This window comes from Vombatus ursinus, unplaced genomic scaffold (genome assembly GCF_900497805.2).
Source record: "Vombatus ursinus unplaced genomic scaffold, bare-nosed wombat genome assembly UNPS02014864.1, whole genome shotgun sequence".
NCBI lineage: Eukaryota > Metazoa > Chordata > Mammalia > Diprotodontia > Vombatidae > Vombatus > Vombatus ursinus.
In genome coordinates, this window is record NW_020954642.1 from 17,703,950 (window position 1) to 17,730,807 (window position 26,858).

At 42.6% G+C, this 26,858-nt stretch overlaps 1 protein-coding gene across 2 annotated transcripts in view; it reads left to right on the plus strand.

Annotated features, from left to right (window-relative positions):
* Positions 1-7,133: 7,133 nt before the first annotated feature.
* The window catches only part of LOC114027963 (pyrethroid hydrolase Ces2e-like), a 28,120-nt gene continuing 8,395 nt past the window's right edge, over positions 7,134-26,858 (plus strand). Inside the window, exons 1-8 of one of the 2 annotated variants that reach the window (XM_027842106.1) lie at positions 7,134-7,216; positions 10,462-10,666; positions 11,625-11,763; positions 14,162-14,295; positions 18,974-19,127; positions 20,352-20,456; positions 21,353-21,451; positions 25,279-25,419. In XM_027842106.1, the coding sequence (XP_027697907.1) occupies positions 7,147-7,216; positions 10,462-10,666; positions 11,625-11,763; positions 14,162-14,295; positions 18,974-19,127; positions 20,352-20,456; positions 21,353-21,451; positions 25,279-25,419 (1,047 nt within the window). In that variant the 5' untranslated portion in view covers positions 7,134-7,146. The remainder of the gene's footprint in view (positions 7,217-10,461; positions 10,667-11,624; positions 11,764-14,161; positions 14,296-18,973; positions 19,128-20,351; positions 20,457-21,352; positions 21,452-25,278; positions 25,420-26,858) is intronic. The other variant, XM_027842107.1, reaches the window with a different exon arrangement.

The following is a 26,858-nucleotide window of genomic DNA, read 5'->3' on the forward strand; positions in this document are numbered from 1 at the left end:
GAGTCAGCAACTAGGTAGTACAAAGGATGGAATGCTGGACCTGGAGTCAGCAAGTACTGAATTCAAGTTCAGCCTCCAGACACTTATCAGCCTTGTGACCCTGGGCAAGTCACTTAACTTCTGTTTGCCTTAATTTCTTCATTTGTAAAATGGGGATAATAACAGCATCTATCTCCCAGGGTTCTTGTGAGGATCAAATGAGATAATATTTGTAAACACTTTGAAAACTTTAATTCATTAAACAAATGCTAGCTATTATTAACTGGTATTACTATTAATTTCAAATCATTTCCCAGAATTGTTGGCCTAATTCACAGCTCCATCAACAATGCATTAAAATGGCTGTCTTTGCCCAACTACTTCATCATTGACTATTCTCATATTTTGTCATCTCTGCCAGTTTTCTGGCTGTGAAGTGAAACCTCAGAGATGTTTTGGTTTGCATTTCTCTTATTATTAGTGATTTGGAGCCTTCTTTCATTTATTAACTTATAAAGCCCTCGGGTGGAGGGTGGGGGTGGAGGGTATCATTATCCAAATTCCCACTGGCAAGTTGGTTTTCCATTGGGTTTCAGCCAGGTCTCACCCAGGGTTGTTGTGAGGATCAAATGAGACATGTGTAAAGTGCTAACTCAGTGCCTAGCATATGGTAGGTGCTTAAAAATGGTTGTTTCCTTCTTTCTAAATCCTTGGTTTTACAGATGTGGAAGCTGAGGCTAGGAGGCTAGGAGGCTAGGAGGGCCTCTTCATTTTCCCTTTCTATCTACTTGTAGTTCTAACCACATTCTACCTTGAAGGGAACTGGCTATGATTGGGTACATTTAAAGGCATGCAGCCTCTAACAGAGTATTTGAACAGATTCCCACTTCCCTGGGAAGCTTCTTGGAACCATGTGGTCTATTTATTTGGGGACTTATTGGCAACTCCATGTTCTCAATAGAAGAGTGGGTAGAGATTGGCTGAACCAGAGAATCTCAGAATCAAAAGACACCTGAGAAGCCATTTAGACCCACTTCTACCTGGTCAAGAACCATCCTCTGCAACATCCCTGAGAAGTGGTCATGCAAGGATTGTGGGGAATGATCACTGTGGAGATCTTGCCTCATACCCATTAAGAATTTGGATCCCCTTGGTTTGATGAGGGTAGAAGCAGCCTTGGTCTTAACACTCGAAAGACCATAATGGGAAGGAGGGATTAGACTTGGTCTGTTTGGTTCCCAAAGGGCAGGACCAGCAAGATTGGGGAGAAGTTGCAAAGGGGAAAAATTAGGAAAGATGTGCTAAGTATTAGAATTGTTAAAAAGTAGAATGGGGGGCCTGGTGAGATGCTGGCTTCTGCCTTATGGGAGCCCTTCAAACCTCCATTTTAAGGATCAAGCCCTAGCCCGTCATGTCTTCATTCCTCTCCATACTATACTCCTTACTCTCCCAGTACTTTCTGAATGGTACCTTCCTCTCTTCCCCCCTCTTCTTCCCACCATCTTTTATGTGTTGTTTTCCCTCCATCAGAACGTAAGCTCCCAGAGGGGATGGGCAGTCTTTGTGCTGATATTTGTATTCCCAGAGCTTAGCACTGTGTGTTCAAATCCTGCCTCAAACACTCACTAGCTGTGTGACCCTGGGCAATATACTTAATCCCTGGGTGCCTCAGTTTTCTCATCTGTAAAAGGGGATCATAACAGCACCTACCTCCCAGGGTTGTTGTGACGATCAAGTAAGACAGCATCTTTCAAGGCAAAGCCAAGATAATGGAGAAAAGGCAGGGTCTTGCCTGAGCTCTCTCCCAAACCCTCCAAATACCTTTAAAATGACTCTAAAGAAATTCGAGAGCAGCAGAACCCCCCAAAAGGAGAGTGAAACAAATTTCCAGCACATGACGTCTTGGAAGGTTGGCAGGAAAAGTCTGTTGCACCAGGATGAGAGAGGAGTGCAGTCCAGCTCAAGTCACACTGGCACAGACCAACCCTCAGTAAACCCAGAGCAGGCCTTGGGACAACTGAATCACTGGTGGTAGTGGCAATTTCCAGACCTCTCAGCCAACAGATGCCAAACAACTTGGAAGATTGGCAGGAAAGGTCTGATGCACCTGGGTGACAGTGTAGCATAGTCTAATGCAGCATGCGTCAGCACAGCCCCGGCCACAGCAATCCAGGAGCAGGCCTTGAGAGCCTCTAAATCAGCTGTGGCAGCAGCTGCTTTCAGAGACCTCAGCCCACAGACAGTAAGTGGATTGAACAACTGGTCAGAAGGAGATTACAGGGGTCTCTTTGCTAACACTGAGGCAGGACTCTGTTGCTTTCCCATATACTTGGATCAGGGTGGCAGTCCTGGGTGACAGTCCCGGGGTAGGAAGAGTACTAGTACACCAGTGCTTGAGGTCACAGTGGAGAGGGGACGCTCCTCACAGTTCCAGGGCAGAAAAGAGTGTTTGTGGTCACTCACAGACCTGAGCACAGGCCAGGACAGAAGTAAACATCTCTCCTTAGATCATACCAACTTGGAAGAACCGAAAACTTACAGTTCCCTAGAAGTAACTCTGAAAACAGCTGCACAAAACACCTGAAGCTTGGGACAGTGCACTCTCCACCCTGGAAGCAGAGCCCCACTTTAGCAAAGAGTTAGAAGTTAACTACTAGGCTGCAAAAATGAGCAAAGAATGGGAAAAAAACTCTGAGTATTGAAAGTTATTATGGTGACAAGGAAGATAAAACACTAAGTAGAAGACAACAGCTCTAAGCTTCTACATCTAAAACCTCCAGGAAAAAGGGTCTCAGGCCATGGAACAGCTCAAAAAGGATTTTGAAAATCAAGTAAGAGAGGTAGAGGAAGAATTGGGAAGAGAAATAAAAGTGATGCAAAAAATAATAAAAAAAAAGAGTCAACAGCTTGCTAGACATATTAAATACCGAAGAAAATATTACCTTAAGAAACAGACTAGGCCAAAGTATAAAAAAACAAAAACAAAAACAAAAACAAAACAAAAACACAACCAGAAGTCCAGTGAGGAGAAGAATGCCTTAAAAAGCAGATTTGGACAAATGGAAAGAGAAGTCCAAGGGCTAATGGAAGAAAAGAATTCCTTAAAAATTAGAATGGAACAAACAGAAGCTAATTATTTAATGAGAAATCAAGAAACAATGAAACAAAACCAAAAGAATGAAAAAATAGAAAACAATTTAAAATTTCTCTTTGCAAAAACAACTGACCTAGAAAATAGATTCAGGAGAGATAATTGAAAAATTATTGGACTACCTGAAAGCCATGATCAAAAAGAAAGCCTAGACATCATCTTTCAAGAAATTATCAAGGGAAAGTGCCCTGATATTCTAGAATCAAAGGGTAAAATAGAAATTGAAAGAATACATCCATCACCTCCTGAAAGAGATCCCAAAATCAAAACTGCCAGGAATATTATAGCCAAATACCAGAGTTCCCAGGTCAAGGAGAAAATATCGCAAGCAGCCAGAAAGAAACAATTCAAGTATCAGGGAGCTACCATCACAATAACATAATATTTAGCAGCTTCCACATTAAAGGATTAAAGGACTTGGAATATGATACTCTGGAGGGCCAAGGAGCTAGAATTACAACCAAGAATCACCTACCCAGCAAAACCAAGTATAATCCTCCAAGTGGAAGAAATGTATATTCAATGAGATGGAGGACTTTCAAGCATTCTTGATGGAAGGATCAGAATTGAATAGAAAATTTGACTTTCTAATACAAGACTGAAGAGAAGCATAAAAAGGTAAACAAGAAAATGAAATCATAAAGGACTTAATAAGTTTAAACTGTTTACATTCCAACACGGGAAGATGATATTTGTAACTCATAAGACCTTTCTCATTATTAGGGTAGTTAGTATATATAGACAAGAGGGTACATGTGTGAGTTGACTATGAAGGGTTGATATTTAAAAAATAAAATTAAAGGATGAGAGGGGGATGTACTGGGAGAAATAAAAAAGGAGAGGTAGAATGGGGTAAATTATCTCACATAAAAGGGGCAAGAAAAAGCTTTTACAGTACAGGGGAAGAGGGGGGAGGTAAGGGAGAGTGAGTGAACCTTACTCTCTTCAGAACTGGCTCAAAGATGGAATAACATACGCACTCAATTGGGCATAGAAATCTATCTTATTTACCCTACAGGAAAGTAAGAGGGGAAGGGAATAAGAGAAGGGGGTGGCGATAGAGGGAAGGGCAGATTGGGGGACAGGGTATTCAGAAGCAAAACACTTTTGAGGAGGGACAAGGTGAAAGGAGACAATAGAATAAATGAGTGGGAAATAGGATGGAGGGAAATACAGTTAGCAAGAGTAACTGTGAAAAAAATTTTGAAGCAAGTTTCTCTGATAAAGGCCTCATTTCTCAAACATATAGAGTACTGAGTCAAATTTATAAAAAGAGTCACTCCACAATTGATAAATGACCAAAAGATATGATCAATTTTCAGATGAAGTAATCAAAGCTATCTATAGCCATATGAAAAAATACTGTAACTCAAGATAACATTTCAAAATTGCTTTCCAAACCTTAAAGTGATATGTAATTACCACCTGTTATTTTTATTATTAGATGGAGCAATCTCCTCTTTGTCCATCCCATGAAGCAATGGGGGCCAGAATTCACAATTCTCTATTGAGAAAGGATTAGGATATGGAGCCAAAGAGAGAGGTCCCTTTGTTTACCCCAGGAGAACACATAAGGGAAGTAATCAGTGAAGAAACTGACTAGGGACTATTCATTGCTTTGGAATGTTAACCTCCAAACTGCATTTTTACATCTTGTGATCTTTTCATTGTTCAAGATTCCTATAAATGTTATCTCAAGTCATTTTGGATTAGAGAGACCTGTTAAAGGACATGGAAGTACTATGTTAGTTTGGACATCTCTCTCTCTCCCCTATCTCTGTATCTCTGTGTGTGTCTCTTTCTGTTTCCTTCTCTCCACTCCTCTCCTCTCCTCTCCCTGTCTCTCTGTCTCTCTCTCTGTCTCTGTCTGTCTGTCTGTCTCTGTCTCTCTGTCTCTCTCTATATATATATAGAGAGAGAGAGAGAGCTAACCAACGGACTGACCATTGATTCCCATACAATGGCAGCAAGTCCCTCAGATGAGAAAAGAAAGGATTCACAGGCAGAAGACAGTTAAATGTCACACCTGTTGTCAATCGGATCAAGATTGAGAAGGGAGGAAAAGGAAGCCTGACCGAGGTGATGAACTAGGAAAACAGGGTGATGTGGCACGAATGGAAGTCACCAGAGGAAGAGTTTTAAGAGAAGTGAGGTGGAGTAGGGGGTGGGGTGATAGAAGGGTAAGAGATTATGTTCTAGAAAGCTGAATTTCTGAGTTTATGTCATGGAGGTTGAACATGGGTGATGCTGAGGCCAATAATAACAGCTAGCATTTCTAGAGTGCTTTAGGGTTTGCAATGTACATCTCATACGTTCCTCACAATAACCCTGGAAGGTAGGTACTAATATCATCCTTTACAAGTGAGAAATGAATGCAGACAAAGCTTAAGCGACTTGCCCAGGATCACACAGCTTGTAGGTGCCTGAGGCCAGATTTGAACTCAGGTCTTCTTGACTCCAGGCCTAGTCTTCTATCCAGTGTATAATCTAGCTGCAATCATGGATATGACCTGTGTGGCAGAGGTAAAGTGAAGGTGTAGACTGTAATAGATGGAAAGTTTGATTAGCCGGGAGGCTCGAACAGCAGCATGTGTGTTAAAGTCTTCCAGTGTCAGGGGTTGGGAGAGAGAGGAAGTCTGTGAGCCAGGTATTGATCTGCTTGAGAAAAGAGGAAGAGTGATGGAGGTGCCAGGAGATAGAGCAGACAGCCACCACAGGCATCTGGATGGGGTGATCTCCCTGGAGACAGTAAACTCTAAAGGGAAGGCAGCTCAATGCTGGCAGCAGAGGGACTTCCTGGAAGTGGCAGAGAGGAGCAGCCAAAGTATTGGACTTAGAGACAGGAGGAGCTGCATTCCAATCCTGCTTCAGACAATTATCTAGCTAGGTGACCTTGAGCAAGTCATTCAACCTCTGCCTGCCTCAGTTTTCTCAACTGGAAAATGGGGATAATAATTGTGAGGGTCTAATTAGATAATGTATACAAAGTGCTTTGTAAATCTTAAAGTTCTATATAAATGCTAGCCAATATCATCATAATTGTTTTTTATAATAATAATAATAATAACAATCTTAATTCAACAGAGGTATGATATGGATTAAGGTGCTTAGATTCTCCATACAGTACTTGGGAGACAGTCCATTCTCAGGGAATTCAGGCTTCTGTGAGAGCAAGAATACAAGACTCTTACAACTTCAAGGGGGCAGCTAGGTGGCACAGAGGATACAGTGTCATGCCTGCAGTCAGGAAGATTCATCTTCCAGAATTCGAATCTGGACCCGGATACTTCCTGTCTGTGCGATCCTGGGCAAGTCACTTAACCCACTGGGCCTGAGTTTCCTCATATGTAAAATGAGCTGGAGAAGGAAATGGCAAACCACTCCAGTGACTTTACCAAAAAAAAAAAACAAAACAAAACCCCAAAAAACCAAATAAGGTCATGAAGGGTCAGACACAACTGAAAACCACTGACAAGCTTCAAGTGGGAAAAAGTCATAGAAGTCTCCAGAAACTGGGAGGGAGGTTGGTTAGGTTGTGTAATTTGAATTTTGACCCTTGACATTTCAGGTGAAGTGGTGGGGGCAATTCAAACTGGCTCTTGTGAACCCATTGCCAAATTTGCCCCTCTGAAATCAGAAAATGCTACAATTCAGGGCTTGATTTATTGATTGTCTAGACTTAAGAAAGTGTTGGAAAAAATTACTAACACAGATTAAATTTAAGAGTGCATCACGGATATATTTTTTTTGTTTTTGTTTCCCAGGGAGCTTGTTATTACATATTTACTGGCATTTCCCTGCTAGATGAACAGGTTTGCAGACCTGTCTTTAGCCTTTAGGGATACAATCTAATTTTTATTTTTCAAATATGCCTAAGACAAGTTGTGAGGAGTAAGTCCTTTGAGTAGCCCTTTGCCCCAGTTCCCCTGCAGTGCCCTTTGATCCAGTTCTTTTTGTATTAAAGGCCAGGCCAGGGATCTGATTAGGCATAACCAGAGGGCTGTGCAGAGGGAAAGATGTGGAAGACTTCCCTGCTGCCCAAGGTCCTGACTTTGGAGGTCCTGGGCCTCCTGATTCAAGCCCCAGGTGAGTAGCTCTGCCAGGCTGACCCAGAGCAGGGGATGATTTCTGGAGGGACATGGGAGGAGTCCTTTGATTTTCCCATTGGAGATATGGGGCTTGTGCATTGTTCTTTCTCTTATTACCCTCACCTGCTTGGGTGGGTGGGCTGGGGGTGAAGGATTATTGCTAGTTTGATTTCAGGAGGCCAACCTCAGTTTACTGCTGAGAAATTAATGTCCTCTCCATGTGTGTTATGTCCAAAAACTCTTCTATCAGCTGCTGGTGCGGTGGGGAGAAAGAGAAAGCTGAGTCATTTTCAAGGAGGAAGATAAGAGTGAGAACTGGGGAGGATCTTTTTACAGACTGGAACTAGGCCCCCAGAGTTTGCATGAAAAAATGTGAGACAGCTTTATTTTCTCTCTCTCTCTCTCTTTCTTCCTGTAAATATTATTTCTCCAATTACATGTAAGGGTAGTTTTCAACATTTATTTTACATAAGATTTTGAGTTTCAAATTTTTACTCCCCCCTTTCCTCCCATTCCATGTTCCCAAAACAACAAGCTATTGGATATAGGTTATACATGTGCAATCGTGTAAACATATTTGCACATTAGTCATGGTGTGAAAGAGGAAACAGAACAAAAGGGAAAAGCCACAAAAAGACAAACAAAAAAGTAAAAATTGTATGCTTCGATCTGCATTCAGACTCCATAGTTCTTTCTCTACATGTGGATAGCATTTCCCCTCATGAGCCTTTTGGAATTGTCTTGGATCATTGTATTGCTGAGAAGAGCTAAGTCAATCATAGTTAATCATTGCACAATGCTGCTATTACTGTGTACAATGTTCTCCTGGCTCTGCTCACTTCACAGCACCAGTTCATCTAAATCTTTCCAGATTTTTCTGTAGTCTGCCTGCTCATCATTTCTTATAGCACAATAGATTCCATTACATTCATATACCACGACTTGTTCAGCCATTTCCCAATGGATGGACATCCTCTCCCTTTCCAATTTTTTGCCACCACAAAAAGAACTGCTATAAATATTTTTGTACATGTGAGTCCTTTTCCCTTTTTTAATGATCTCTTTGGGATACAGACCTAGTAGTGGTATTATCAGTCACAGGGTATGAACACTTTGATTGCACTTTGGGCAGAGTTCCAAATTTCTTCCCAGAAAGGTTGGATGAGTTCACAACTCTACCAACAGTGCATTTAGTGCCCCAATTTTCCCATATCTTCTCCAATATTTATCATTTTCCCTTTGTGTCATATTAGTCAATCTGATAGGTGTGAGGGGGTACCTCAGAGTTGTTTTAATTTGCATTTGTCTAATCCGTAGTGATTTAGAAATTTTTTTATACAGCTATAGATAGCTGTAATTTCTTCAACTGGGAACTGTCTACTCATACCCTTTTGCCATTTATCAGTTGGGGAATGACTTGTATTCCGATCAATTTGACTCAGTTTTCTACATATTTGAGAAATGAGGCCTTTCTCAGAAATGCTTGCTATAAACATTGTTTTCTATCTTACTGCTTTCCTTCTAATATTTGTTGGGTTGGTTTTGTTTGTGCAAAACCTTTTTAATGTAATGTAATCCAAATGATCCATTTTTATATTTCATAATGTTCTCTATCTCTTGTTTGGTCACAAATTCTTCCCCTCTCCATAGATCTGACAAGTAAACTATTCCTTGCTCTCTTAACTTGCTGATGGAATCCCCTTTTATGTCTAAATCCTGTACCCATTTTGACCTTATCTTGGTATACGGTGTGAGATGTTGGTCTATGCCTAGTTTTTGACATACTAGTTTCCAGTCTCCTAAAAGTTTTTGTCAAAAAGTCAGTTCTTATCCCACAAGCTGGAGGCTTTGAGTTATTTCTTTATTTTTATCCTTCCAAACCACTATGATTATAGAGAAAAAACTGAAGGCCACTTGATGTATGTTAAAGTCACTCCCAGACATTTTATATAGGGCTATACTTTGATCTCCTTTGACAAAAGGGTAGTGCCAATATTTCAGAGGCACACCTGACCCTTGTCCTTCTAATCCAGGCAGAGTATGGCCCTGTGGCCTGACAGTTGAGCAGTCTCTAGCTCTTGGGTTCAAGGATGAAGAGCTGGGAGGAATCTTAAGGACCACTGAATTCAATGCCCTTTCCCATTTAGTCAAAAAAGGAGAACAGGCTAAGGTAAGGGAAAATAATTTAACAACTTCTCACAGGCAGTAAAGGGGAGAGCTATGATTTGAACCCCTATCTTCTGAGCCCAAATGCAGTCCTCTGTGCATCTAGCCTTAGCACCTAATACTTTATTCACATTTGCTATGTTGTTGCTCAGTAGTTTTTCAATCACGTTCACCTCTTGGTGATCCCATTTGGGATTTTCTTGGCAAAGATACTAGAGTTGGTTTGCCATTATCTTCTCCAGCTCATTCTACAGATAAGGAAACTGATGGCAAATAGGTTAAGTGACTTGCCCAGGGTCACACAGCTAGTAAGTATCTGAGGCTGGATTGGAACTCAGAAAAGTTAGTCTTCCCAACACATACTATAGCCCATTGTAACTACTTTCCATCTGCCTTTCTTCTCCTGCCATCTTCTGTCTCCCTTCTTTATCTACTGTCTCTCCCATGCCCAGAAAGCTCTTCCCCCAGTTTAGTTCTGTTGAAGACTCTTCATTAGGGACTCAGCTTGGGCACTGCCACTCGTAGCAGAGCTTTGCCTGACCCTCCTCATATCTTTTCCTAGCTCTCTTCCAGGAATTCTCCTTTATACCTCTCCCTTGTATTGCTAGTTATTGGTACACAGGTCATTGATTTCTAGGAGAACAAAAATTCCTGCCATTTTATGCTCAATTCAGAGCTGAGGGCATTGACCATAGTAGGTGCTCCTTAAGTCTTTGCTCAGTTGGGTCATACTGATAAACTATACGGCACTGATTTTTAGTTCTGTGCTTTCCTAAGCTGGGTTGGGGGTGGGATTGTTGGGGAGCAGTGGTTTAGATCTTGAGCCTCAGGTTCTGCAAACCTGGACAGCTCCTGAGGCAGTGGCAGAGCTGTCTATAACTGCAAATGGCCCTTCTCTGGAGTAAGTTCCCCATCACTGGAGATCTTTAAGGGAAATGAAAAGAATCATGGCAGACATAGGAGGAGGCCTACATTCCCATCTAATGAAAAAATGGTCATGGTAGGGCATTTAGAAGGGGCATGTGGACATCATTTCAGCCCTCTGTCCCTGAGGATTTCTGTCCCTTTTGTTCACAGGGCATCATGCAGATGACCTCATCAGGACCACTGAGTCTGGACAGATTCAAGGGACTCAAATCAGTATCAAGGGGATTGACAAAGTTGTCAATGTTTTCCTGGGAATCCCCTTTGCCAAACCCCCTGTGGGGGCCCTGAGGTTTTCTCCTCCACAACCACCAGATTCCTGGAGCAATGTGAGAGATGCGACTACTTTTCCACCTATGTAAGCACCTTCCTCTATTCTTTTCTTACCAGATAAGCACAGGGCGCCATCTTGTTTTACTCACATTTTGTCTGTCTATGCTCTGCACACAGTAGGCATCTGTTAAGTATGTGTTGAAGGCATGAATGTTCACTGGGCTCAGATAATTGCTTAATGATAACAGTTCATGTTTATTTGGATTTTAGAGAATAACAGACTTCAGAAAAATACTGAGGCAGTTAGTATTGAGGCACATATTGCTACAGATAAGAAAACAAAAGTTAACAGAGATTAGAGGCAACTGAGTGACTCAGAGGATAGAATACTGTGCCTGGAGTCAGAAAGACCTGAGTTCAAATCTCACCTCAGATACTTACTAGCTATGTGACCTTGGGCTCACCCTCTTTGCCTCAGTTTCCTCATCTGTAAAATGAGCTGGAGAGGGAAACGGCAAACTGCTCCAGTATCTTTGCCAAGAAAACCCCATAAGGAGTCACAACAGGTCAGACAGGACTGAACAACAACCGAGATTAAGTGACTCACCCAAGGTCACAAAGCTAGTAAATAACAAAGCCAGAACTCACAGACTGATAGGCTCAGAAATCTAGAGGTCATTGAATCTGACACCTGGTTTTGTTTTTAAGCAGTTTTAAGTTTTTTACTTTGGAGACCACACTTATTGCCCATTCCCTACCCCAGCCTCCCTCCTACCCCTAATGCTCCTCTGTAACAAAGAAAATCCAACTGACCCAGTGGTCAGTAGTGATGTTCTTGTTAAAATGTCTCTAGTCATGTTCTATCTTAGTCTAGCTCGACTTTCATTGATCTGCAGCAGGTTTCATGAGTTCCTCACATCCTCTCTTACAGTGCAATCACATTCCAGGACATTCACTCCCTTTATTCATTCACATTCACATTATTATTATTATATTATCCCCATGCGATTCTATTCAGATCATTCACCTCTTGCGTTTTCCAGGTGTTTGCAGGATGTCGCTACCCTAGAAAAAATGACAAGGACCATGAAAATGAACATCCCTCTTACTGCCATTTCTGAAGACTGTTTGTACCTCAATATCTATGTTCCTGACCACGCAAAGGAGGGGACTGGATTGCCAGTAAGCCAGATCTCTGTACCTTCCACAATGGGGAATGAGAATACTAAGGCATGAGAACTATGGGACCTTGGAGGTCACCTCATTCCACCAGCATGGGAACAGTCTTCCTCTCTATATCTCTGACAAGTCATCTAGCTTTCCCTGAAGTTCTCCTGGTCAGGGAGCTTACTAGTTCTCAAGGCAATCCACTCTACTTTTGGGCAACAACTTGCATTGTTAGCAAATGTTTGCTTCTGTGAGGCTAAAATCTGTCTCCTTATACCTTCAAGACATCTAGGTGGCACACTGGATAGAGTACCAGGCCTGGAGTCAGGAAGACTCATTTTCCTGAGTTCAAATCTGGACTCAGACACTTACTAGCTGTGTGACCCTGGGCAAGTCACTTTATCCTATTTGCCTCAATTTCCTCATATGGAAAATGAGCTGGAGAAGGAAATGGAACACCACTCCAGTATTTCTGCCAGGATAACCCCAAGTTATCATGGGTCATGGAGAGTTGGACATTACTGGAAATGACTGAAATAACTTCAGGGAATTGTTTCCATGACCTGGAATGATATCAATTTCTGCTACAGGCTATTATTGCTATAGGAAGAGAGCAAAACATTGAGAAAGTGTGACCTCCCAAACACTTCTTAATCCTGTCCAGAGCTATCATTCATTTCTGTGGGCAACTCTACTATGTGGAAACTCTCTCTATTGATGAGGACACGCAACTATTTTGTAACTCAGAGTCTTGGCTTGACTCTTTTACCGAGAAACTAAGTAGCTTCTTTGTGGCCACATATTTCATATGTGCCCAAGGCAGGACTCAACCCAACCCTTCACTCCAAGGCTAGTCCTCTATCATCTACACCAGGCCTCCTTCCTTAAAATAAATGATAGTGAATAAAACTACTCAAATGTCATCTCCCCATGAAACCTTCTCTGAACCTCAACAAACCAACATTCAATTCAACAGCCATTTCTACAAACCTGGAGCCCTTCTCATTAGTGCTGGGGACACAAAGAGTGGTGTGGTTTCTCTCACCTTTGAGCTATCTTAAAGTTATTTTGGATCTTCCTTATGGCACTTATCATATACGTTATGACACTTAATACACACAATGTTGTTCCATCATTTCTCGGTTGTGTCAGATTCTTCATGACCCCCTTTGGGGCGTTCTTGGCAAAGGTACTGGAGTGGTTTGCCACTTCTTTCTCCAGCTCATTTTACAGATGAGGAAACTGAGGCAACCAGGGTAAAGTGACTTGCCCAAGGTCACATAGCTCGTGTCTGAGGCCAGATTTGAACTCAGAAAGATGAGTTTTCCTGACTGAAGGCCAATCACTCTGTCTAATATGCCACCTAGCTTGCCCAATACAGACTCTATCAGTCTTTCTTACAGTTTTTGATCCATATCCTATCCTTGCCCTTTCATTGACTGAAAGTACTTTGAGAGCAGGGACCTGGTCTTATTCAAAATACCCATCACAGAGCCTTGCACATAGTAGGTGCTCAGTAAATGTGTTGAATGAATGAATATACCACAAAGCCAGAGCAAATTCCTAAATATAGGATTATCAGAGTTGTTTCCATAAAAGGAACTTGGAGTTTGGAATACTCCAGGGCTTGGAGGATGTGAAACCTGGAGGAAATGCCACCCATGCTGGTCCTGCAAAGAGAAACAAGGAATGTACTTCCATTGCTTTCAGGAGACTTAGGGGCACCTGGAAGGAAGGAGTGAGCTGGAATAGATGTGAGGTTGCCTGGTTCCATGGGGCAGAAGACTTTTGTGCAAGAGAAACTGAGCTTGATCAGGGAAAGCTCAGTAGAACTGGGTTCAGACCAGCTATACTAGAAAGAATGGGATCTTACAGTATTCTTCATTGTCAGTACCCTAATAGTTTGTATTTTGTATGGAGGGTGGGAAGGAAGATGGTAGTAGCAACCAAACCACAGAATGTAGTGAAGAGAGAATAGGACTTAGACTGAGAATTTCTGAGTTCCAAGCCCAGCTCTGCCACCAGCTGTATGACCTTTTGCAAGTCACTTAACTTCTCTGGGCCTCAAGTTCCTCATCTGTCAAATGGGGGTGTTGCACTAGGCAGTCTAAAATCCCTTTCAGCCCTAAAATTTATGATTCATAGGGAGCTGATTGTGCCAGGAAGAGTCCAAGGAGGATCTGAACCACCTCTGAGTCAGGTTAAGTGGGCTCTTACCTGAGATGTTCTGGTGCTTATCCTGTCAGCTCTTGATATACAGTATCGTGATAAGTGAATTCACTCACATTTAGAGCTACTTTAACATTGGTCACAAGATAACAGGCTACAGTATTCTCCTGTTGAGCAAGGGAGCATCAGAACTATGCTTGGTCGGATTTGTTCTGGTAAAGAAAACCATGTCTGATCCCTGCAGGTGATGATGTGGATCCACGGCGGTGGTCTCATCTTGGGCTCTGCTTCCATGTGTGATGGTTCGATATTGTCTGCCTCCCAGAATGTGGTGGTGGTCACCATCCAGTACAGGCTGGGCGTCCTTGGGTTCTTCAGGTGAGATTTGACCCCAGTAAAATGTGAGTACCAGTATTTTTTCACTGATTAGCTCCCAGGTCTCTGAGTGGTTCAATGATGATAAACATTAATTCCTGATTAAACATCTCTCTTGCTCCCCCTACCTTCCCCACAAGCTAATCATGACATAGTAGAAAAAGTACTAGATTTGTGGCTAGAAGACCCAATTTCAAATGATGGCCCTGCTTCTTATGACCAATAAATTCACTTCTTCCTCAGTCTCAGATTCTAGAAAGAAAGAAAGACAGACAGACAGATAGATAGATGGGTGGGTGGGTGGACAGACAAATGGACAGACAGATGGATGGATGGATGGATAGACAGACAGATGGATGGATAGATAGATACATTAGCAGACAGATAAGAAGGTAGATAAACCATTTATTAAGCACCAGACACCGTACCAAGTGCTGGGGTTACAAAACAAGAAAACAAGATGGTCCTATTGAGTTAACCTAACCCCAGATTGCTGTACTGCATAGTAATAAAGCCCATGGTGACATTAGCTTTCCAAGTACCTATTTTCTGTAATGTTATACTCTAAAGCTACCTACCCCTTTCACCGTGCACTCTAGAATGTCTGCTTTGTAAGTAACAAATTGTTTACATCTTTAACCCTTTCCTTTCTTACCCCTTCTAGTGATGTGTACCCACCAAACCCTGGCTTTTTTCTAATGACACAGCTCTCCTGGTGACCATTTCCAGCACTATTTGCATTTTCACTCATGCCTCCATCACAAGGAAGCCAAAATACACCTTGTTTCCCTCTACCACTTCCAGACTCTCACTCTACCACCATCATTAAGCAAGTCTCCTCCTTTGAGGGTCATTCAATTCATGTTCATCACCCAATCAAGATTCTAGTAGCTGTTATTTATCACATCCTCTGGGACACTCTCCTTCCTTTCTCAATGAGTTCAGTGCCTTGTTTCCAGTCTTTCTCTCTTTCCCAACTCCCATCTTCATAGTGAGGGACTTCAACAATCATCTTGACATTCCCTTCGACATTCTAACTCCCCAGTTCCTCAGTGTATTCATTTCTCATGACCTACTCCTCTGCCCCACCTCAGCTAGATACAGGGATGGTACCACCCTTGATTTTACCCTGACTCATGAGTGCTCCACTTCTATATTTGTTAACTATGAAATTCCTCTATCTAGTTATAATCTCTTGTCGTTCCACTAGATTCTCTGCCTGGTAACCCCTAACCCTGTTCTTCATCCTCACCTTGGCCTTCAATCCCCCCACCTCTCAGTTCTTTCCTAAGCCATCATCCCTGCCTGGTTGTGCTCTCTTTCCTTCTCCATCTTAACTCCTTAGTGAACCATTTCACCTCTACACTAATACCTTATCCTATGACAAATCTTTCCCTGCCAAACCTCAGCTTTGAATTACTCCCATCAGCCATTCTTTTTGCTCTTCTTTGCATACTGCTGAATGAAGCAATAGAAAATCATGAAACCATGTTGTCTGGGTCCATGCAGATTAAAGTTACATAATTTTAACTGAGTCCTGACTCTGGTAAGGCAACATTTTTGAACCTAAATAATCAATTCACTGTCTCATTCACCAGAGTGGCTTTTCTAAACCTTCACATCCCTCTTCAAATTTCTCATGGCTCCTCCTCTCCTCACCATCTTAACTCAGAACTTTGCTTTATATTTTGCTGAGGAAAAAATGAGCCACCCACTAAGCTCCCTCATATCCCCTCCTCCTTATCTTACATTGATCAGATTACTATCTCCTCCTTTACCTATCTTACATGAAGAGATGAACCTTTTCTTCACTTCAGCTAAGCTTTCCACACACAGGAATTATTCCATTCCTTCCAGTCTTCTCCAGAAGATTACCCTTTCTATCATTATCACTTTCAAGATTCTTTAATCTTGCTCTCTCTCTCTCTACCCCTCCCTCCCTCTCCTCTCCCCTCTTCCACCTCCAACCTCCACTGACTGCTTCCCTACTACCTACAAACTTGTCCTTGTCTCTCCTCTCCTCTCAAAAAACTTTACTGGATCTATTCATCCATCCATTCATCCATCCATCCCCAGTAGCTATCATCCCATACATCTCCTCCCTTTTATGTCTAGACAGTTTGATTCTTTTTTCTTACTCTCTTCAACCCCTCCTGTCTGACTTCCAGTCTCCAGACCAGAGACCTACTGTATCCCATCAACAACTATCTCAAAATGTGTGTCCCATTACAAACTCAACATTTCCAAAACTGAACTCTTTCTCTTTCCCACTAAGCCCACCCCTCTTTATAACTCCCTCATTATTTGTTAAAGGCACTATCATCCTCCCAGTCACAGGCTTGTTATCTACATGTCATTGTCCACAACCACTCATTTTTCCCCTGTATCCAATATGTTGCCAAGTCTCATTGACTCTACCCTTGCTACATCTCTCATATACACCCATTTCTCTCCTCTGACACCACCACCACTCTAGTGCGGGCTCTCACCGCCTTACACTTGGACTAATAATGCCTGCTTGGTTTGCCCCCTTGCCTATTCTCTCCCTGCTCCAGTTCATCCTCCACTCAGCTGTCAGTGATCTTCCTACAGCACAGGTCAGACCATCACCACCTGATTCAGTCAATCAGTCAGTTAACAAGCATTTTTAAGCCCTTATTGTATGCCAATGACTGTCTTAAGTGCTTTGGATGCAAAAGAAAGTCAATTCCTACCTTCAGGGAGTTTAATTCCAATGGGAGACAACGTATAAATAGCCATATAGATACAAAATATATACAATGAAAAGGAGAAGCAATCTCAAAGGGAAGGTGTAACAATTGTGATTTTTGAAATACATTGTGTCATGTTGCTATAAGTGATAGAACTCCAACACAGAGTCACAGGGTAAGTGGTCCTAAGGACCATAAAGCATTTAAGCAGTAGCAGAGGGCCAGTACTTTCACAAGCCCTGACTTATTCTGATCCTGTGACTTACCTCAGCTCCTGAATGGACCCCCAGCTTGACTGCATGACTGTGTGCCGGCACCCATTCTTGGAGTCCCGGAGTCCCACATCAATAAGGGATCCTGGGGAACTTCCCTCCCACACCCGGGTCTGATTAAGAGGGCCCTGTCTCACGTGTTGTGCTGATTGTCCCAACCAAACCTCGCTTTAAGGGATGACTGTCTCACTCCCCACTCTGAGTGTGTACTCCTACCAAGATCTTGCCCCTGAACGATTCTCCTGCATGTGAGTACCCAGAATCTCTGTCAATGCAGATTGTTATACAGTTGTGTGTGTGTGTGTGTGTGTGTGTGTGTCTTTCATTTTTGCCTGCTTGGTTCACCACATAGTAATAAAGCTTAGGCAATTGGGGTTAATTGACTTGCCCAGGGTCACACAGCTAGTAAATGTCAAGTGTTTGGTCTGAGGCCAGATTTGAACTCAAGTCCTCTTGACTTCAGGGCTGGTGCTTTATCCACTGCACCACCTAGCTGCCCCACCAATTTTCTATAAAGCCTCAAATTGGGGTCCTTGCTCTGGAAAGCCCTAGCAGTGAGGAGTGTGTTGGGGGAGGGGGAGGAGGAAAGGCTAGATCGCTTGAAGAAGGTGGGATTAGAGCTGTCTCAGATTCCTTCAGGGAATTCCAGTCATGGGGATAGCAAGGGAAACTCAGACTTGGAAGGTAGAGAGTTGTGTGTGAGGACAACAAGGATAGTGATGTTGCTGGATGGCAGAGTTCATGGAGAGGAGCCTGGCCTCCTCCTACCTCTCTAGTTTTCTCATACTCTTTCACATTCTCTACCTCCTTCCTCTTCCTTGAACAAGATATTCCATTCAATCAGTTCATTTTCACTCCTCCTCCTTCTGGCTTCCTTCAGGACTTGGTGCTAATCCCACCTTCTGCAAGAAGCCTCTCCCTGACTCCCTTACTACCAGGGCCTTCTCTCTGGGGTCATCCCCAATCTCTCCTCAATAAATCTTCCTTGGGCATAGCTGTTTGCATGATGTCTCCCTCATTAAACTGTAAACTCCTTGAGGACAGGGACTATGTTTACCTTTCTCTGTTTGCCCAGAGCTTGGTATAGTGCCTGGCACGTAGTAGGTGCTCAGTAGATGTTTCTTGACTTGACATTCTAATAGGGGAAGAGAAAACAGAAAGGAGAGTGGAAAAAAGGAGGGGGAAGGGAGAGTGGGGACAAAGTAGCTGGGGGGGAGGTGGAAGAGATCAGGGAGTAAGCTGGAAAGGAAGGAAGTAGCATGATAGAGGCTCCCCCTGGAAGGCACAGTGAGTCATGGAAAGAAGCATGCACTAGGAGTCCTTTGAGTGGGGGAATTCAAGATCTGTCTTAGCAGTTTACATGTGTAAAATCAGAACAGCAACAACTAGCTTTTGTTTGGTCCTTTAAGATTTATAAACCACTTTATAAATTGTGCCTCATTTTATCCTTGCAATAACTCTGAGAGATATATGCCATTATTATCCCCATTTTACTGATGAGGTAACTGAGTCAGAGATCTATGTGACTAGCCCATGGTCACCCAGCTAGTAGATGAACACTGGTCTTGCCAGGTCTAGGTCCAGCAGTCTATCCACTGCATCATCCAGCTGGAGGAAATGATCTTTAAATCTCATAATGCTATTAACCTGGTGTTCTTCTTCTGAAGTCTCCAACCTTGTCTAATATCTGGCTTTCAGCACTGGGGATGAGCACGCACCTGGCAACTGGGGTTACCTGGATCAGGTGGCTGCCCTGAGGTGGGTCCAGAAGAACATTGCCCACTTTGGAGGAGATCCTGGCCGTGTGACCATCTTTGGCGAGTCAGCCGGGGGTACAAGTGTTGCCTCGCATGTAAGTGGTAGAGGCACGACCCCGGCCTGAATGGGGCCTCTTCTAGCCAAAACTAGTCTCACAGACCTGAGTTCTTCTTTCTCTTCTCTTCTCCTCCCCCTCTCAGAACTACCAGGGCTGATGACTTCTTTCTCTAAAGCTGGCACCTGCGCTTGCCTTTCATTTGGATGTTCCACTACACTCCCTTGCCCTAGTCCCAAGTAATTATCTAGGCCCTTCTTCCTCTAACTTTACTGGAGAGAGAAGATGAGTCATCCCTTTTTTTGTTTAGAGCCATTTTTTACAGGTATTTGGAAGGGTTTGGGAGAGAGCTCAAGCAAGTCACTGCTTTTACTCCTTGAGTTATCCCTTTTTAAAAGGTTTGCTAACAACTTTGAGCAAGAACAAATTAAATGTACAGGGTAATGATGAAATAATTCAAGGCCCAGTGAATCCCAGATTTCACCAGTGAGGTTCACCTCTTCCCAATGCTGCTCAGAGCCTCTCTGTGCCTTCCCAGGTGGCATTTGTGACCAGCTGTGGCTGCAGATCTGCTCTCTCCAGTCTTTGCCGATAAGCCTCTGAGAGCTTAGCATGGCTGGCCCTCATATGACAGACATAAAATCCATCAGGGGGCTAACAGACATAGATCTTTTGCCTTGGTAGCCCTCCACCCCCAGGAGTTTACACATCACTGACATAGCCTCCTGGATGTGATAAGGCATGGGAGGAAGACTTCAGTGGAAGGATAATGCTAAAAAAAATAGCTCATGGGAAAGTGGCAAATTCCTATTATATAGAAGAAAAACTGTTGGATTTAAAGTCATTGATCCTCGCAATAGTCCTGGGCATTCTCATAATTAATAAACAAAGAATAAGCAATAAATAATGTGATCTTGTAATGGGGCATTGCATAGGAAAAGCATTGCTGGGTTACAGAGCACAAACATCTTATCATACAAACATCTTATCATACTTTGTTATTGAACCACCCAGAAGGTCTTGGACTACGGCCAAGGCTACTTGGCCCTCTTTCCTGTCTAACTTTTTTAGGCCTGGTTATACCAAAGGTCCCATAGAGTGGCCTCTGTTTGAGACTATCCTATATGGTTAGCATAGGGTATAGCAGGGTAAGTAACAGTCTTGGCTTTCGGACTCCCAGTCTTCTCTGTGTCTGCTAAGCCAGGAGTGCTGGGCCTCCCCATGACTCCTTCCTCCTCCCCTCTGCTGTGCTTTGCTCCCCAGGTTCTGTCCCCCATGTCCAAAGGCTTGTTTCACAGAGCAATCATGGAGAGCGGTGTGGCCATCCTCCCTGGCTTGATTTCTTCCAGCTCAGAAATGGTTATGAACGTAAGTTCCCTGTACTCTGTTCTTTGTAATCCCTCTTATCCTTCCTTAGGCTTATTAGCCTCCTAACCACATGGCCCAGTGTCCCATTGGCCTTCTGGCTCTCCTGAGCTATAAGAAGGTGCACTGGAATGCCATTGAATGTTCAAGCTGAAGGTTACCATAGAGATCATCTAGTCCGACCAACTCATTTTAGAGAGGAGGAAACTGAGGCACAGAGAGGAAGGATTCAGTTCCTAGCTCTGCTTCTTCCTATGCCTGTGATTTTAGGTAAGACATTTCCCTCTTGGGGCCTCAGTTTCTTTCTCTATAAAAGTAAATTCAATTAGATGGTTTATAAAGTCCCTTCTGGCTCCAAATTCTGATTTCCGACACCCCCCAGAACAGCAGGAAGGTTCCTCAAGGGGGCCCAAGTACAGGTTAGATGGAATGATCTGTATGCTCCCTTCTAACTCTCTAGTTCTGTAATTCTGTGACTTGTCCAAAGTTTCACAACGAGTTGGTGATTCAGCTGGGACCAGAATTGAGGTCTGTGAGCCAATATCATGCTCTTTCAACATACCAGACCCCATTATGTGTCCTTTATGGATATTTATGTCCATATAAGAGGAAATGGTAAACTCTTTGGGAGCAGGGACTGTGTCCTTATAACCTGCCCCTGCCCATCCCCATTCCCATTGGCTGGCACTGAGCTCTGTACAGAGTAGGCTCGTGATTGGGCAACTCAACCCCTTTGGGAGTCAGACAGATTCCAACTTGGTCTCCTTTTCACTGCTTCATCACCTATAGAAATGATCCTTTGCTAGCTTACTGATGAGTATGAAAGGATCCTTCTATTGTGATACAGGTCAGGGGTTCCTCAATGAGAATATTAACTCTTTGTGGGTGCTTCTTTGCAGATCATTGCCAATCTGTCTGCTTGTGATGGACACAGTTCTGCCTCCATGGTTCAGTGCCTTAGAAGCAAATCTGAGGGAGAGATCCTGGCCATTACCAAGGTATGAAAGCTGAGAAGCAAGGGTTCCAGTACCAACAAGAGCTGCCAAAACAGCTCAGGGCAGGGCTGGGCACTCAGCCTTTATGAGGTGGGATTGAGGTGAAGATCTTGGGAATGTAAATCTCTTACCCTCCATTTCCTCCTACTCACTAGATGGACTTCAAGGATATTTCCACCTCCAATATTCTATGTCCAAAGGTCTCTTCTAGGTCTAATGTTTTGCTCTCTAGGACCTCTTCTACCTCCAAACATTTTTTGCTCTCAACTTTTATTTTGGATGCTAACGTTCCATTCCTTCTACTCGGGACACACTATGTCTAAGAATCCTTCCAAAATTTTGTGTTCTAAATATCACAGGTTCTATGTTTCTAAGCTTTTTCATTGTCTAGTCTCATAACCTATTCTCCTCAAACATTCTCTGTTTAAAGAATCATAGCTTTAGAGCTGGAAGGATCCATTCTAATCTGATTCTAACATTCTGGGTTCCAACATTATTTGTTCCAAAATTCCTTCTGCTGCTGATATTTGCCTGTACAATATTTTTTCCAGCAGTAATATTCTATGCTCTAACATTCTATAAGCTAAGAAATGGTGATGCAGTTAGGTGGTGCAGTGGTTAGAATGCTGGGAAAATGGACCTGTGTTCAAATCTAGCCTCAGACACCAGCTGTCATTTAACCTATTTGCCTCAGTTTCCTTATCCATAAAATGGAGATAATAATAACACCTCCATCCCAGAGTTGTGAGGATCAACTGAGATAATAATAGTAAAGTGATTATTAGTACAGTATTGGGCACATAGTGAGCATTAAATGAATGTTACGATGATGATGGTGATGATGATGATGGTGGTGGTGATGGTCCCTTCTAGCTCCAATATTTTGTTCTCTGTCACCTTCCAGATCTAACACCTTATGGATTTTTAGAAGGAAGAATCGCAGTTCTGGGAAGGCTCTCTCTATCTTCTGGGATTGATAGCTCTCATATAAATATTCTTTTCATAAAAATATTATATATATATGTATATGTATATATATATGTATAAAATCTCATTTCAATAATTTTGCAAAAACCATGTGCCATTGGTGGTACAAGTATTGATTACAAGTCTGTAATTTCCAATACAGACTTGGGAATTAGAGCCATTGAATAGAAGCAGGGAGAGGTTAGGGAGCTATTTGTTTTTGTATTTGTATCCCCAGACCCTAGGACAGTTTGGGGATTGATGTATTGATTGGATATTTCACAAAGGAGAAAACCAAGTCCCAGAAGGGTTAAGTCTCTTTGCGAAATATCATTCAGCTTGCAAATATCAAGATGGATACCCAACCCCAGGCCTTTAAGACCAAGATCTTTATTCATCACATCATGGTTCTTCCTTAAAGAATTGGAATTCTTTGCCTGTACTCACTTAGTAGTAAGTGTTAGAGCCAGAATAAGGGTTAAACTGGATCTAGTTGCATCTAATTTTTCATTCATTTTTCAGTCATGTATGAATCTTTATGACCTCATTTGAAGATTTCTTGACAGATACTGCAGTGCTTTGCCATTTCCTTCTCCAGCTCATTAAGAAATGAAGGCAAATAAGATTAAATAACTTGCCCAGTGTCTCACAACTAGTAAGTGTCTGATGCTGTATTTGAACTTAGGAAGATGAGTCTTTCTGACTCCAGGCCCGGTGCTCTGTCCACTATGCCACCCACCTGCCCCTACATCTAATTACTCTCTCCATTATGCCATGTGGAATCTTCTTTCTTCATTCTGAAAACTATTATGTTTTTCAACCTGATTTGATGACAGTTTCCTCATCTGGAAAAAGAGAGCATTGGACCAGATGATCTTCTGGTATACCTTCCAGCTCTAAATCTACAGTCTTATGAATATCCTTTCCAAAGCACCTGGGAGGTTGAGTTTCATTTTGGCCACAGCAGATGCCAAGGAGATGGGAGAAGAAAGGATTCTTGACTTTCAGTCAAACCCATGCCTGGTATTCAGACACTGAACAGTTTGGTGACTCCATGCCTCTCCTGCCTCATCTTATATTACTTCCCTGCATGCACTCTATGCTCCAGCCAAACTCATCTGTCCTCAGTCTTCTAAATGTTCCCTATACTCTCTTACCTGCATGCCTTTGTTCAAATGTGTCCCATATCTGTAAAGTCTTCCCTTTTTATTTTCATACTGGGTTATAAAGTGCCTTTCTCATAACAATCCATGAGGTAGGGAGTGAAAGAAACATTATTTCCGTTTTATAGACAGGTAAATCTCTGAGGAGGTGTCAGTAAATAGAGAACCGGGCCTGGAATCAGGAAGACCTGAGTTCATAGCTAGCAGGAACCACCCACTGGGCATGTTTCTTAACCTCTGTTTGCCTTAATCTATTGGAGAAGGAAATGGCTAACTACTGCAATGTCTTTGCCAAGAAAATTCCATGGATAATATCAGTGTGCTATGGTCCATGGGGACATGAAGAATTGGATACAACTGAACAACAACAACAAACCTCCATGGAGCCTAGAGGCAGTGACTTCTCCACTTCTCCACCATCACATAATAAACATTAGAGCTGGGATTCAAGCCCAGGTGTCTCCCAGTTTTCAATCCAGTCTTCCTTCAGCCCCCACTTGCTGCTCTCATAGCCCCCCTTTGTCTGTTGTATTCTTCCCCATTCATTAAAGCCCAATTCCAATGCCCCCTTTAGGAAGCTTTATGGGAAAAGATCTTGACAATAATCTAATCCAATGCACTCATTTTGTAGGGGAGGAAATTGAAACCAGAGAGATGTCATTTGTCTAAAGTTACAGAGTGCATTAGTGGCTGAGCCAGGAATAGAATCCAGATCTATTGACTTTGAGGCCAGGTGTCTCCTGCTGTTTATTCCAGAAGCATTTCTGGAGCAGCTTCTGTATCCAGCCTGGGGGGACACAAATTTTAGATAAGAGATGGATCCACAATGGAACTCCCCTTCTTAGGGGAGAGGGCTTTATGCCATACACAGATAACAGAGCCTAAGTCCACAGGGGGTATCACAAGAACATACAGTGGGAACTCTGAGGAAGGAAAGGGTCCTTCTGGCTGCCATATCAGAGAAGGCTTTGTGGAAGATGTGGCAGTTAAATTGGCTCTTGAAAGAAGTGAAGAATTTCAGTGGGTAGCAATGGGGGAAAGGCCATTCTAGTCATGTGGAGAGAATTGAGCCAAGGCAAAAAGGTAGGAAAAGGTGGTTGACCTTCAGTAGGGGGCAGGGAATCCATTGTTGGTAAAACATAATGTACTTGGCACAGGTCAGAGTCCACATAAGGCTAGAAAGGTAGAAGAGAAGGTCCTGAATGCCAGACTGAAGTTAAGAGGTTTTCTTTGGGTAATGGGGAGGTCGTGGCAATTTTTTTAATGCAGTGGAGTGTCATGAGTAGATCTGACATAGCGAAGGGGTGTGTGTGTGTGTGTGTGTGTGTGTGTGTGTGTGTGTGTGTGTGTGTGTGTGTGTGTGTGATAAATTTCAGGGGGAGACAGGGAGGCCAGTTTGGAGACTGTTGCAAGAGTCCAGATAAGTGGGAACAGCTACGTGATACAATGGATAGAGCACTAGTCCTAGAATCAGGAGGACCTGACTTCAAATCTGGCCTTAGTCACTTACTAGCTGTGTGACCCTAGGTAAGTCACTTAACCCTCATTGCCTCCAAAAAAGAAAAAAAAAGTTTCCAGGTAAGTGATAAAAAGTGTCTAAAATAGTATGGTATCAATGAGAATGATGAGAAAGTGATAAACAGAATGCAGATTGTGGAGATAGACTTGCCTTTTCTTTTTTTTTCCTGCTTCTTTCTTCAGCATTTCAAGATAATCCCTGGTATAGTTGATGGACAGTTCCTCCCCAAACATCCTGAAGAGTTGCTGGCTACAGGAGAGTTCCACCACGTCCCTTCCATCATCGGTGTCAACAACGATGAATATGGCTGGATTATTCCTGTGGTAAGATGCTAGCATGTTCTATTCTGTGCCAGCTTCTTTTTGATCTCGAGAGTTTGTGTTTCTCTAAAGAATGACAGACTTTCCAAGTAGGTCAGGAGCTTGGTGGCCATGGAGTCTAAACCAGAGTTAAAGGAGAATTCCTTCTATAACTTACTGGACAAATGGCCATCCAGTCTCTGTTTGAAGACCTCCAAGGAGGGAAAACCTCCTGCTTCCTGAGATAGCTCCTTACACTTTTAGGCAGCTCTCAGGCTTGGACAGGGCACCATGACAGCAAGTGGAAATTTACTTCTTTTTCAACTTCTACCTGTTGTTCCCAGCTCTGCCCTGAGGGCAAATGACACCAGTTAAATGCCTCTTCCAGGTTACCATTCACCAGATAGTTAAAAATAACTATCATGTCTGCTCCTGCCCTATGTTTTTTCTTTGACCAGAAAATCAAGTTCCTTTAACCCATCCCTATATGGCAAGACCATGACCCCCTTCTCAGCTTCTCTATTTTCTGCCTCAAATATGATGCTCAGAACTGAACAACAGATTCCAGATACACAGTTACCCTTCCAAATCACTGGGATTGGGGGTACAGTGCCTCTACCATCTGGAAAATCCATGTAAAATCTTTTGGATCACCTTTCATACCCAAGGAATAGATTGAATTAGTATGGTATTAAAAGATAAAATATGTTGATATTATATAATATTATATTTTTCATAAATTTCTGAGTTTCTAAACTTTTTCTATGTCATCTGCTGGCCTTCACTTGTCATCTACAGGTTCCACAAAACTCCCCAAAAATTTCCAATTAATTTCTTATGCCTACCTGAGATATATTGAAACCACAATGAGGAAAGTCATGATGCAAAAGGAATAACTGTAGCCTCCCCAGAGGTAGCACACAAATGGACTCTCACCTCCTTATTCTTAGAAGCTGTGCCTTTTTTAATGCTGCTCAGCATCCCATTGTTTTTTAGGTTGCCATATTACCCTGTTGGTTCATTATGGGCTTGTGGTTCACCACAATCTCTAGATTTTTTTCAACTAATTTGCCACCTAACCATGCCTCCCTCATCTTGGGATTGTAAGATTTTGTCCCCATTAACTTTGATCCTAGTGACTGTAGTCAGTCCAATATTCTGGCCTGTCAAGGCTTTCTTTTGGATCCTGACTCCATATTCCAATATGTTAGCTGACTCTCCTGACTTTGTGTCATCTGTAAATCTGCCTTTTCTAAAATCAGAAAAGTTACCCTGAACAGGTTTCTCTGGAAGAATCAGAAATGATTCTACCTTTGGTTATTTTCTCTATGGATGACTCATTTCATGTACAAATATGCTCAGAAGTTTAGGAAGAGAAGCCCAATCTAGGTCTAGTTCCCTTTTGTTTAAAATATACTCTGTAAGTCTCTTTATTTTGTTTTATTTCTTAATTTTTTAAATTT